Below are 13,013 nucleotides of genomic sequence, written 5' to 3'. Positions count from 1 at the left end.
AAAAATGATATTCTTTATTGAATTTTACACGATCAAAATTAAACTTCAATTAATCTTGCATCTCGTCTAAATTACTTTAACTTGACATAGCTAAATGTTAGGTTAGAATCACATTCTTCAGTGCCATATAATTGTTTTGCATCGTGACATTAATCGAAATGACTTTCGATATACTCGAGAATCGATATTTCAAGTATGTGATTATGGAGCAAAGAAACTAGATATATAACAAGACTGATTTGATATTCTACAATTTATTAAGTAAATAGTAAGTATAAAATCTTTATTTTTTCATTCTTTATTCATCTGTCATATACGTACCTATATGTTAATTAATGTTAGCACTTTTCGATATAAAAATTCTTCGCATAAAATTATTCTGTTAATGAATGGCAACGACAAATATTGTTTAAAAAATTACGATCATTTATGAGATATCATCTTTCCATTGTTTACAACCTTCTGCGCATGCACAGCGTATCATGTGAACGCGAGTACATTTTTTAAATACTCAAGTAGTAGATTAGAAGTTATTCGAATATTAGAAATGTGTAATATATTTTAAGTGTATGCAATTACTTTTGAAAACATAATTTAGTATAAATTGCTTAAGGTATATATATGTATATACAATGGAAAGCGCTGCAGCTTCGATTCTAAAACGAGCGGTAGAAAGAGATAACAATAAACAATATACAATGGCCTTTGTATTATATCAAGAAGGTGTACAAATACTTCTTGATTCTATGAAAGGTAATATTATATATATATTTTTAATTTTATTTTGTTAACATTATTAGCTTTTTTATTATTATAAGAAATTTTAATTTCTATTTTAATTTTTTTAAAATGTTCGTAAAAAATTATGTGTATCTTTAAATATTGTACTACTCATTTTATTATTTTATATATCTTTACAAACTTATAAATTGATTAACAAATTGTTAATATAACAATCAGAAACAAAAGATCCAATAAGGCAGAAACATTTTGCTACCCGGGCATCACAGTATTTGGACAGAGCAGAAAAAGTAAAGGATATAATTGACAAGCAGAAGGCAAGTGGAATATACAGAGAATTAATCAAAATTGAAACTGGTAGTACAGGATATGGTTATGGTACCGTTTTTGGAAGATTTTTAGATGCAACAGTTACATATATTCGTATTGAAGACCCCTATATAAGAATGTTTCATCAGGTATCATTTAATTTCAATTTAGTTTATAAGTTATGTATCAATATATCCTAAACTGATATTATATTTTATTTTTAGTGTCAAAATTTGGTAAGGCTGTGTGAACTGGCAGTAAAAAAATGTCATGCACTGTCTAAAATATTTTTAACTACAACTCTAGATCCAGAAGATAAGAAGAATCAAATAGCAAGATTAGAAGAACTGAAACAGAGTTTATCATCTCATCTTATTTCTTTTGAATTTAATTTTTCTGATACTTTACACGACAGACAAATAGTGTAAGAATATAGTTTAGTTAGGTGTAATTATATTTATTGAATCATTGTATTTTATTCTTATTTTAGTTCTATAAGATATAATATGTAATGATAGAATATTTTTCATTTATTATGTATTTTTGTTTCAGACTTAGCAATGGTTGGATAATTAAGATTGGCCGTGGATTAGATTATTTTAAAGCACCTAATGGAAAGTTTGTATTAGGCTCTTGTGATCTTGAATTGAGACCTTGTTCTGAGACAACCATAGATGTATTTCACAAAAGTCAACTAAAGAATGAGCAGTCAGCGACCTAAACAATCAATGCTGGAAAGTAAATAAAAATATAACAAACAAATTGGTTTTATTTATTCATCAGGTCAATTCAAATTACATTATTTTTACAAAACTTGATTTCTTCTACTTTAGGATTATAAATTCTACTATAAGTAGCTTGTCATTAGAAAAGAATATACTATTTTTATCAGTATTTTTTGTAATTTTACTTATATCTAAATTAAGATTCTTAGAATATGATACAGTATATAATATATTTCTATACAAATGTAATAAAAATATACATTACATATATATAGTGTCTTTATTATACAAGTATATAAACATAAACTCTCTTTTTTTTATAAAATGTATTCGACATATGTACAACTTTCATATTGATTTTAACTCAAAGTACTATAATCACTGGCCCTCGCGATATCGATTTGTTTTGTGGCTTTTTTACACGCTCTTCTTAAGGATTTTGTGTATCTTAACAATCCGGCTTCAATTTGATCTTCATCCTCGGTCAAAAGATCTTCAGCTTTATACGATGGAAGACAATCTGCGCCTCCGACAGCAACCACTTGTCTTGCAATCTCTGGATCTACACAGAGTCTTGTAAGTGCAGCAGCAGCAGTAATTTCTAAACGTCTATATGCGTTTTCTAAGCCAGGAGGTCGCATTCTAAGAAAAGAAACTAGTGCGATAGAGGCACGAACTTCCGCCAGATGCGTTCGAGCTTCAGGTATACGTGCTAGTTCACTGATAAGAGCTGCTACCTGCTCCATCAACCAAACATTTCTGCCAGCTGACCTTTTCACAGTTTTGAGCAACTTCTTAACCGTGTCGTGTTCCAGTATCACAAATGCGCATTTTCTAGATTTGGACAGGTGATTGAACGCGGCTGCGACTAGCAATAAAGTCTGGCCACAGTTGGTGTTCTCGACTAGACGATTTAAGGGCAGTATTAAATCCTTTACAAAAGGCTCCACATACGGTAGACCTAAACCATTGACCCAGGGTGCGGTGATTTGTACAAGCAATGCTGTTGCTTCCATTTTCTCTTTCTCAGATGTATTGTCCACGACTAGTAAGTCTGTCAATATCTCTGGACCACCGTCTTTAACAAACTGATTTATTGCCGTAGCAGAACAACACACGCTCGCTAATGCACGTAAAGAAGCTGCGACAAAATCTACTGAAGTCCTACCAGCGGTGATCAAGGAAGTCAAAAGCGCCCTGATGCCTGAACATCTTGTGATACTGCTTCCTGCTCGAGGTCCTGCCAAACCTAGAGCAGTTAAAGCTGCTAGAGCTCCTCTGGCTAACATGATATCATTTTTTGGCGCTTCTTCCAACCCTCTGACTACTCTCTATAAAACAATATTGATTTTGATATTGTGTATACTATCTACATATATATTCTTCATTATTAATTACTTCATGGTATTCGTATATGTGTATTATGCGGTACAAATTATGTCTTACTTCGATATAAAAATCCAAGCGAGTGTCTACAGCAGCGTCAATATAATTCTTCATACTTTCCAACTGCGCTAATATTGCTTTCAAATTGTTTTGCTGAATTCTACGCGGGGGCGGTGCACCTAACTCCGAAAGCAGGGAGAAAGCGTCTTCCTCTATGGCACGTAGAAGCTGCTGCTCCGATCTGCCACTTTCTAAATGCGACACTTTACTGCAAAAAATTTGATTCGTCAGTATCATTAATACTATCCATAAATTATCAATATTTTCTGTAGTCAACATTATTTCTGTAAAATTGAAATATAATTTACATAGTTTTGAGTCATTCTTTACACTTACTTAAAGATATACTGATAATGTCGATCAAATTGTTCAGCTCTAACAAGTAATTTGTTTGCAGCAGCCGTAGCTAAAGTCGACAGATTCTTCAAATCATTCATTTCTTCTTTTTCGTCTAAAAATTCGCGAGGTCTTCGTTGTGGTAGAGCTTTGCTTTGAAGAGTGTTACCACACTCGTTGTCGATTTCCATTGCGAGATCGCTCAACCATGATCTCACCGATGAGGACTGTCTGTAAGTTCTGGAATGTAGAGTAGACTTGTAGGATGATTCTATCTCTGAAAAGTTAGTCGCTATCGACGAGTTTGCGCTTCTTGGCACGGTCGCATCTTCCGGTGGTTCAGTCGCGTACAAAAAATCGCCAAGGCACTCGTCTTCCAAGGAAACAGGTGGCGGAATTTTCGACGCATCTACTTGATCGTCTTCCGTTCTGTAAAAAGTCATTATTTGTCAATTAATAAACTGTCGCAATCAATGAAAATTATAAATGAATTATGATTTATTAAGAATAAAATCAAAATCGTGTTTAACGTTCGAAGAAGCAGGTATGAAGAAAAAATAGTTTATTAATGTAATATGTAATGTTCTATGAGTATCGATAAGGAAGTTACACAATCTACAAAAGCAATTAATAAGTATAATAATTTTAAGTTTGCTTTTCTGAAGTAATGTATTACTTTTTATTTTCAAATTCTCAGAGAAGAAAATATTTTGTCCTCTCGTGTTAAAAATGCAGCTTCAGGACCAGAAAAATTCTTATTAAATAATCCAAGTAACACGTGTCATTCGTCTCGTGTTACGACATTAAGAGAAAAAATGATATTACTCGGGACAATTAAATAACTGCTTAATCAAGTAATTTCGTTATTCATTAAGCTATCCATTAGTGTAATAGCTCTATACTGCGTAAGAATAAATATACAATATTTGTTACGTGCCTGATATTTTAAACCTGACGTCCAATTAATTGCTTCGAATAATACAAATTCGAACTATACCTTTATAAAATATAGAGTAGATACAATTAATATAAATGTATCAAAGTAACGTTATTACTGTATATTTACCTCTTTAGAAGTTTAAATTACCGTTTAAAGCATTTCATTCTTCGCGAAAATATCGTAATGTATTTATTTTTTATCTTAACAGTTATAATAGCGTAGATAATTGTATCCGTTGATCGTACACCATGAAATTTATGCAACATCGCTTCATCTCACGGACTTGTGTTAGCCTGTTTTAACTTATACGATGAAAAGTCATTGATCTTCGTTCCCCCAGAGTGATTCCATTCAAAAAGATCTAATTTCTATCTAAGTATGTTATTTAATATGTTACATAATGATAAACAATGTTATCAACTTTCAACATTTTCTCAATTTTCAGAATATGCGCTTACTCTGTAATAATACTTTTAATATCGGTCAAATTCCTCCATACTCGCGAATTTATATTGCAACATTAGCGGTAATAAACAATTTTATTTGTCATCCTTTTAAGAAATTGTTGTATCTTCCTTCAAACATTTCTACGTATATTGTTTTCCTATATGTATACCGTTTCCCTCTTCAAGGATTTTCAATTGGATAGATTCAATTTTACGTGAAATTAAAAATTTCTGATAAAAACCTTCAAAATAGATGTGAGAATTGTACCCTAATTCTTTATGTAATGTTTTACACTTTCAGTTTCCTTCTATCCAAGTTTATTTCAATATTATCCGATACTGTTTAGTCAAGAAATATTATAGATGATCAAAAACTTCCAAACTATACTAAATCTATAAAAAGAAATATGTGTTTATATAATACTTCAATAAAATAATAAGCTTTTCTTTATTCTACGCTTCCTTATATTCATTTAAGTCTTTTTCCGAATAAAATTTCAATTTCCAGCAAACACAGTGAATGATCGACATTCTAATTTACAAATAATACAAAGTAAATTTACCTTCAAAATCATGTTATATCTATATCCATACAGAGATCTACAATATCTTTCTATAACTTCGTAAAGGAATTTGCGATGCTTCAATAAAATGTCAAACTTTTCCTCGTTGTATCCTACCTCGCGTTTATCTAAGAAATATCTTTTCCTTAATAAAAATTCAGTTTTCGATGCACATGGTGAATCATCGATGTTCCACATAAATAACATACATGAAATTTAGCTCCAAAATCACACTATATTCATCCAAGAACCTACAATACCTTGTTCATGTCATAACAAATTCATCGAAACCTTCTTCCATTCTACTGCAACAATCGACCAGCATCTTCACTTAATCCAAACATAACTCGGAAACGTAAACTTCCAACAAATACGATAGATCACAGACGACCCAAATTGCACGAAGAATCTACGGTACCTTAATCGTGCCATAACGAGACAGGAGTCTCGACTACTGTCGCCGCGACATAGTTAAGGCCTAACCACTGTCCAATCCGCATAACCAGGTGCACGGATTCCGTCGTGGAACAATCGGAGATCGACGAAGGAACGGATATATTATAGCGCAAAAAGCTGACTAATCGGTCAGCTCCGGAACTAGAATCGTTCTCTCATGGACGACGGTGACTAATCCCATTTCTTTGACTAAGCTGTACGCCATCACCTGCACACGATCCACTCGGTGCGGTGGCTGGAATTCTTCGTACGTTTGCTGTCGTCGCACCGGGACACACCGGGGCCCAGGTTGACTCAAACCGCGTCGCTCTTTCATTTAGGTATTCCTCGTGTGGCACGTTACATTGAATCACGTACTGGCTCGCGTACATCTATAGGGTGTCAAAAGAAACGCGTCCTATTGTCTTGTTAAATGTACAATGTTGGTTCTATTTTAGATGCTGCTAAAACCTGCAGGCTCGTGAGATTACTTTTTATGACTCTGACGACGCTGAAATAAATTTACAACAATTCTGCGATTCTGAAAATAAGCGAGTGCAGCCACAGAAACCATATGGAGGGCTGAGAATGATAATGGTATAATTCAGTTCACTGCTAGTGCTTATATAATGATATTCCGCGCCTATTGTTACGAAAGATTGATCATTAAGTTGCGACTTAATTAAACATTACGCTAAAGAGATAATACATGTAGAAGTTAAAATACGTGGTTTTGTGAATTCAAATTGTTAAAATCTTGGTTCACGCCATTATGATTTTCATTTCGCCATATGTACATAAAGTAGAATATTATAGTGTTTGAATTATTTCATCTAATCTATGTTTTGAGAAGAAATGGAAGACAGTGTAGATAGCACATATAATAATTTTGGTTGACTGGGTATGTTTTAAAGAATGAATCCATGTCTTGTGAACTTGATAAAGAAAATTGAAAACATGTACACGAACACTTGTTGGTCAATATTGAGTCAATACCAATTGAAAATACAAGGACAATGGGTATAATAACTATCCATATACAAGGAGGATGAATATTTGATTTGGAGTAGTGTAATAAGTGATTGATTTAATTCTATTGTAGATGGTGAAACAAATAATTATGTAAAACCTTCTTTCAAATTAGTCTTTATAACATATTCTTCTCAATCCTGATTTTCTATTGCTTTAATCAATCTTTATTTATTTGTAATAATTTTCATTATTACATAAATTTAAATTTATTTCTTCAACTTCTGATCATGTGCTAGAATTATTAACATTTTCAGCCGATTATTTGTACTCATTCTACGTATTGAAAGCGAAATTGTTGAATAATTTAGAATAATTCTTCTTCTTCTTGATTTTTATTTGATTTCTAATGCATCAATCGTCAATATAGATCGATCGAAGTATTAATTTTATGTAAGAGCAAACGTTATAAAGCGAGTTTACGAATCGATCGTCTTTTGCTTCCTGCTATTAATATAGACTCTATAAGTTGCTCCAAATACCGGATTGAACTAGACACTGAGTTTAATTTGCGTTGCAGATGCTCGAACGTATATTAATCGATGTTAATTGATGGTATGTCGTAGTATTTTCCTACCCGTTTTATTTATGATACATTGTTCAGAACCTGTAAGATTTCATAGAAGATATTGACTCAACAATTTCAGAACACGTCTAACATACCAATTTTGTCACTCACTTCCCTGAATATTAATCATGACGACGCAAGGACCATTAATTTTAATCTTCAAAAATTATATTCGTCGGTACTGAAGGCTTCAATATTTCATCTTTTACTTTTATTATTTATTCTTTAAATATCATAATAAATACTGTATTTTGGATATTCTACATACTTATACTCTTACATATTTAAATTTTCCATGTGTGTATAAATATTCACAGTCTAATTATAATACAAATGTAATAAATACTAATTGCATGTTTAAAAGTCATCTAAAAACTTAACGATATTTACGCATTCGATATTTGTTAATTGTAAAACAAAAAATTAACTCTTCAATATTTGCTTATTTATTATAATATCTATTCCTATATAGCATAAAACACGATTTCTGTTTTCCTCCTTCAAACGTTCATAAAAGATACTTTACCAAAATCACTAAATTGCGCGGAAATCATGATCATTAAGTTTCCTATCATAAATCAAACACGAGCTGAGTCGTTTTCGTCACGACGCGTTTTGTATAATGAGTATTTAATATTCCCGACGATGAGTTGCGCTACTTCCAATGCACCTATAGATTGACGACCGATCCACGTGCATACGCAACCACACGACGTTCCACCATTATATAGGGGTAAATGAGAGTTTACGAAACAACCAAAAGAATAACATGGGAAGTGCCTTACGTGTTGCATTCCTATCGCTTGGCTCACTCTGGGGACATTTATCGCGACGATTCATGTTCTTAAAACATACATCCTTCATACCTTATCGACTCATACAAGGCGCGGTTTACTTTCAGAGATAATGCCCTTTGGTATGAGACCCCTTAATTTCATGGCATTATCGATCAAACATACCGAACAAATATATATTCTGAATTTGAAATAACTGCAATGTAGAAAGCGATTGAAATTGTAAGATTAGTATACATATGCACATGTAATTATTTGTGTACTCTACGTTTTTTCTTATTTTTTTCTTTTTTTGGTAGCGATTAGGATACTGGGCAAGAGGTATATTACTATATTATAGAAATAACATACATGCACTAGTTGGAAAATGTGTTTTCATGCTATCGTATTATTTGTACAGTATCCTTCGTAAATACTTATTTATTCATAAAACAAATGTTCATCGTGTCACGCCATGTAAATGTCAGATCGTTTATCAGCACATCCATCAAATATGCATCGCACTGCTATAATACGCAAATATAAATGTTTAATATAATCGATATTTACGTTTATCATGTGTATATGTATATGAACAAATATTATATAAGTTATTGTATTATGTAAGTTGTTCTAGGTATATGTAGAGTCATTTTTTTTTAAATCTTAAGACAATTTTGGACAAATTAAAAGAGAGAAATGTATAAAGAAATAATTATGAATTGCAGTATATCCGAAACAGTTAATTAATTATCCTTGAATATTTAAAAATATCATTTTAACCAATTTTTAATAATATAATATTTTCATATGCAAGACACGTCAGATCAGTCCATTATAATGTATGTATCTGATCTGAATCATAGGAATTAAACTTTTTGTAACCATATGACCATTTTTAACAAGATTTTTTGTATTTAAATTACCTGCGTGATCTTGACACTCCTCGTTCTTCATGCGTGTTAAGGACCATTTTATTCCGAGGTAAAATTCTGGAGTCCTTGGGAGTAGAGGTATATGTTGGGTTCGGAATAGTCTCATTTTCCAACCAAACAGCACCGATTCTCGAATGCATTCCATGTCGTCGATCCTTAACTCGCTTCCGTCTCCTTCGTCTAGGCGTTTCATTCTCGTAAAATTCGGAACAATTCGATCGTTCGGAATCGGAGAAACCGGAATCTAGACTTCGGAGATCTTGACTCAAAGGACTGCACGATCTGTTTGCCAGAACGATATTATTCTCGTCTCCTTTATCTTCGTCCTTTATTTCCATTGTGACCCTATAAAATTTTGAAAATGCTTATTTTTATGTATTAAAATGATTGAGAATACTTATATGGCAAACTTATCGGATATTAATGTAATTTATTTTCCTAGCAACTTTGCTAGCATCTTTAGCCTCAACTAAAAATTAAATAAACTTTGCAATTGCATCTAGTTCTATCCAAGTTAAAATTTTTTCGAAGAAACCTATTTAACATATGATATAGAAGTATTTGTAACTGTAATCTGCATAGAATATATACGGGTTCAGTCCTTGAACTGAAATTCATCGCACTGATAAAATTGTATCCATAAGTCAAGAAAGAACTGGAGCAAAATTTTAAATGGTCAAATTACATATTTATCGTTCATTAAAATATATTATCTTATTCGATCAACATATTAAAAATTCTTCATAAAAAATCACATATCACTGATATATATAATACAAGTATAATTGTAAGTATAAGTATAATAAATAATCGTAGATTAAAATCAATTACTTTTGCAAAAATAAATACACAAATATATAAAGAACTACGACAGATTAAAGGATAACATTTAAACATGGAAATAATGCTGGATTTATTAAACATCATTGTGATTAAAAACATCGTTCACAAAATACGAGACTAAAGGCATCGATGTAAAGAATAATTCGTGAACGATTTGAACGCTTGAAAACTTATCATACGGTTGTTGTGAAACTTAAGTAATTAAAGCTAACGGTACGAAAGTAGCGTTGTGTGTCAATGTGATAAGGAAGAACCAATAATAGTCAAACAAACGTACTCGATATGCTCGAGCAAACTTACAACAACATAAATTTCATCCTGATCGCAATAATTTCACTTACGTCTGAGTCATCAGATTTTCCTCGTGTATCGTTGTCATTCTCGAATATTGTCGTTCATCGTTTTCGTTTAGGCAGACGCGAATCGCCGTTACGTTTTCAGCATCGATCGTGTCGCTGGTATCGTTGATGCTGGACGAGTGCTCTTCTTCCGTTTCCTCTTCGGCTACTTCAAGATTGTGCGCTATGTTTTGCTTGACATTAGCAAAATCGTTCCTCGAAGCGAAAGGATCCAAACTTTCTAGATCCTGAGACGCCATGTGACTCCAGAACACTTTGCTTTGATGTCTCTTAAACGCGCTCATTTTTTATATTCGCTTTCCTCAACCAACTTTCGCGGCGATTCTAATCTCTTTTTATGAGGTATTCTACGTTGAACTCGTCGAAGGAGAAATTAGTTCAAATGCTTTGGGAAAGCTCCTTGAAAGATTCAGGTTCGACAGTAACGACGAGGATGAGCAATGATGCCACATGTGATGCCACACTGGGGTGGTTTTACGATTCAGTAGAGCGAAACGACCCTCCTACAGGTCGCGTGCACGGAGGACCGTATGGTGTCCATTGCAACCCCCATGAAGAATCCAATCGCTTTTCGCACTGACACCAAGAACTCTTCCTTTTACACGTTCTTCAAAATTTCTTCTTTTTTAAATTATGATTTCTAAACAATTTCTATTTAAACTGCACGATTTATCGCATGTACAAAAACCATGAAAATATCAACTTTTAAAGGTATTTAGGTAGTATTTAATTGTAAACTTTAGAAGAGCATCGCCAAGTTGTTGAATGATTTAGTTCAGTTTTTAGTGAACTTTAAGTTCATTGTTTTATCGTTAATTAAGTACTAACACACATTGTTTTGCGTGCTTATGTGTAATAATTTGTAGTAAATACAGTATAACGATACCAATATTGTTCGGAATTTATATGTCGAATCAATAATCTATTAGATGCACTCGTACATCGATCGATCGATCTAAACGTATTGGTGCTTCGCGAACGACTGACTCGTATCGGGTCGCTTCCGACTTCCTCCCATAAGTCGCGCTCCCTTCCCGCCTCGAGCTCGTAAGCCAACTTGTATGAAAATAGAGCTCCTCCCCTTCTCTTTTGTCACCTCTACGGGGTGCATACCAGTACGTGTACCCCCATGCACCCTAGTATGTGTAACCCATGTGTAACCGCCAAAGCGTAACTAGGTGCATTCTACGTACAAGGCAGTGGCGTCAATAGGAAATCCGTTCGATTGTTTTCTATCAAATATAGTGCAATTAAATGTAGGTGTTTCGACCCCTGCAAAAAACACAAGACAATTGTCAATTTTTAGTAATCTAAAGATCAAAATTATTTAATGAAATTGAACAAAGAAATATCATAGAGGGAAACAGTAATAATTTAGTAATAAAAGCAATATTAAAACAAACACAAGCGAAAAATTATATAATATATTAAAATGATTTATCAAAAGAATAGATTAATATTCATAATCGCTTATGTTTTATAAGAAAAATTTGCTAAACAAGGAAGTCCGTTCATAAATTTTCGGAGAAGGGAGATTAAAATCGTGCGTATGCAGTATGTGCGCCACGAGCGACGTCACGAAATCACGCCAATGCTATTTTTAAGGGCCAGGTGTGACTCCCGGTTCCCTATCGCTCTCGTGTACATGTATGTACACGTGGGGGTCGGCTTCCCCCTGCGAAAACAGGCTGAAGAAGCATTTCCACCACCACCGAACCTAGGGGCACGCGCCGTTCTGGACATCTGCGTGAAATGCTTCCAGTGATGAGTGTTCCGCACCTTTGTATGTATGGATGATTCACTTAGTCAAGTCTTTTACGACTTCGATCGCCGATTCACTTCAATTGGTTGGATTTGCGGAACAGTCATTTAAAACTGTGCATTAGAACGTGCTAAAAATTTATGAAATATTAGTTTTATAATTTATATCTTGTATGTATGTGTATATATATATGTATATATATATATCATGTATTACGGTATACACAATTACATAATCTAGCATTGTTAAATTTTAAGTACTTTACGTGTTTAACAAAGGATATTTAAATCATGTCGATGGACCATAGATTCTAATTACGATTTAAATTGCTGCAACAGAGACTATGACGCATAGCCTAGCAAGTTTTATTCTTCCTTTTAACGATCATTTCGTGGATCGATGACTTCACACGTTGGAATTTTATTAATAATGGATTCCTTCGAACGTAAAATCTTTGGACGTAGGATGCTCCCGAACCTAATACATAATTAGTTCCTCGTGGCATTACATTACAAAAAAGATCTCTTAAAACCGTTAATTAAATCGTAGAATCGATTATGAAATTATATATACTTTTACCAATGGCGACTATATCTTACAAAGAGTTTCTTCGACGATTCGTGGAAAGTGAGATTATATGACTACATCGAGCAAAAGAAAGCGCGTCTTCGATCATTAATTTGCATATGCAGCACCCGTATATTACTCATATGTACACGCGTGTTGTGTGTGTACATGCATTAATGTGAATAAAATGATTGAAACGCGAAGACATTAGCTTTATTGAAATGCCAAGGCTAATT

General features: G+C 33.2%; 2 protein-coding genes and 1 long non-coding RNA gene across 4 annotated transcripts; 2 read left to right on the top strand and 1 right to left on the bottom strand.

Annotated features, from left to right (window-relative positions):
• Positions 1–120: 120 nt before the first annotated feature.
• LOC126877436 (MIT domain-containing protein 1-like) lies at positions 121–2,045 on the top strand. Of its 2 annotated transcripts, none has more exons than XM_050640189.1 (5): positions 121–268; positions 614–753; positions 961–1,199; positions 1,275–1,474; positions 1,603–2,045. In XM_050640189.1, exons 2-5 carry the CDS (start codon positions 633–635, stop codon positions 1,769–1,771), a joined length of 729 nt encoding a protein of 242 aa, XP_050496146.1. In that variant the 5' UTR covers positions 121–268; positions 614–632; the 3' UTR covers positions 1,772–2,045. The 2 variants fall into 2 exon arrangements, with proteins under 2 accessions (XP_050496146.1, XP_050496150.1); XM_050640193.1 differs by having other exon boundaries at positions 127–268; positions 599–753.
• On the bottom strand, positions 1,802–11,454 carry LOC126877287 (protein inscuteable homolog). The gene is made up of 5 exons (XM_050640112.1): positions 10,431–11,454; positions 9,238–9,591; positions 3,558–3,986; positions 3,222–3,429; positions 1,802–3,106 (listed from the first exon to the last, which is right to left on the bottom strand). The coding sequence occupies exons 1-5, from the start codon at positions 10,730–10,732 to the stop codon at positions 2,135–2,137; spliced, it is 2,265 nt and encodes a 754-aa protein (XP_050496069.1). The 5' UTR covers positions 10,733–11,454; the 3' UTR covers positions 1,802–2,134.
• Positions 5,939–6,667, top strand: LOC126877474 (uncharacterized). The gene is made up of 2 exons (XR_007695057.1): positions 5,939–6,282; positions 6,400–6,667. It is a non-coding gene; the product is annotated as an uncharacterized LOC126877474 (long non-coding RNA).
• Positions 11,455–13,013: the final 1,559 nt, after the last annotated feature.

Source organism: Bombus huntii, chromosome 2 (assembly GCF_024542735.1).
Source record: "Bombus huntii isolate Logan2020A chromosome 2, iyBomHunt1.1, whole genome shotgun sequence".
Lineage (NCBI taxonomy): Eukaryota > Metazoa > Arthropoda > Insecta > Hymenoptera > Apidae > Bombus > Bombus huntii.
This window is presented reverse-complemented; position numbering and strand designations above follow the sequence as displayed.

Excerpts from the sequence above, each read along its gene's own strand:
- LOC126877436 (XM_050640189.1), top strand. The coding sequence starts at position 633 with ATGGAAAGCGCTGCAGCTTCGATTCTAAAACGAGCGGTAGAAAGAGAT. Across the intron at positions 1,200-1,274 it reads ATATAAGAATGTTTCATCAG|TGTCAAAATTTGGTAAGGCT; the intron begins GTATCATTTAAT and ends TTTTATTTTTAG. Across the intron at positions 1,475-1,602 it reads TTACACGACAGACAAATAGT|ACTTAGCAATGGTTGGATAA; the intron begins GTAAGAATATAG and ends TTTTTGTTTCAG.
- LOC126877287 (XM_050640112.1), bottom strand. The coding sequence starts at position 10,732 with ATGAGCGCGTTTAAGAGACATCAAAGCAAAGTGTTCTGGAGTCACATG. Across the intron at positions 3,987-9,237 it reads GGAGTGTCAAGATCACGCAG|AACGGAAGACGATCAAGTAG; the intron begins GTAATTTAAATA and ends GACTTTTTACAG. Across the intron at positions 3,107-3,221 it reads GCTTGGATTTTTATATCGAA|AGAGTAGTCAGAGGGTTGGA; the intron begins GTAAGACATAAT and ends ATTGTTTTATAG.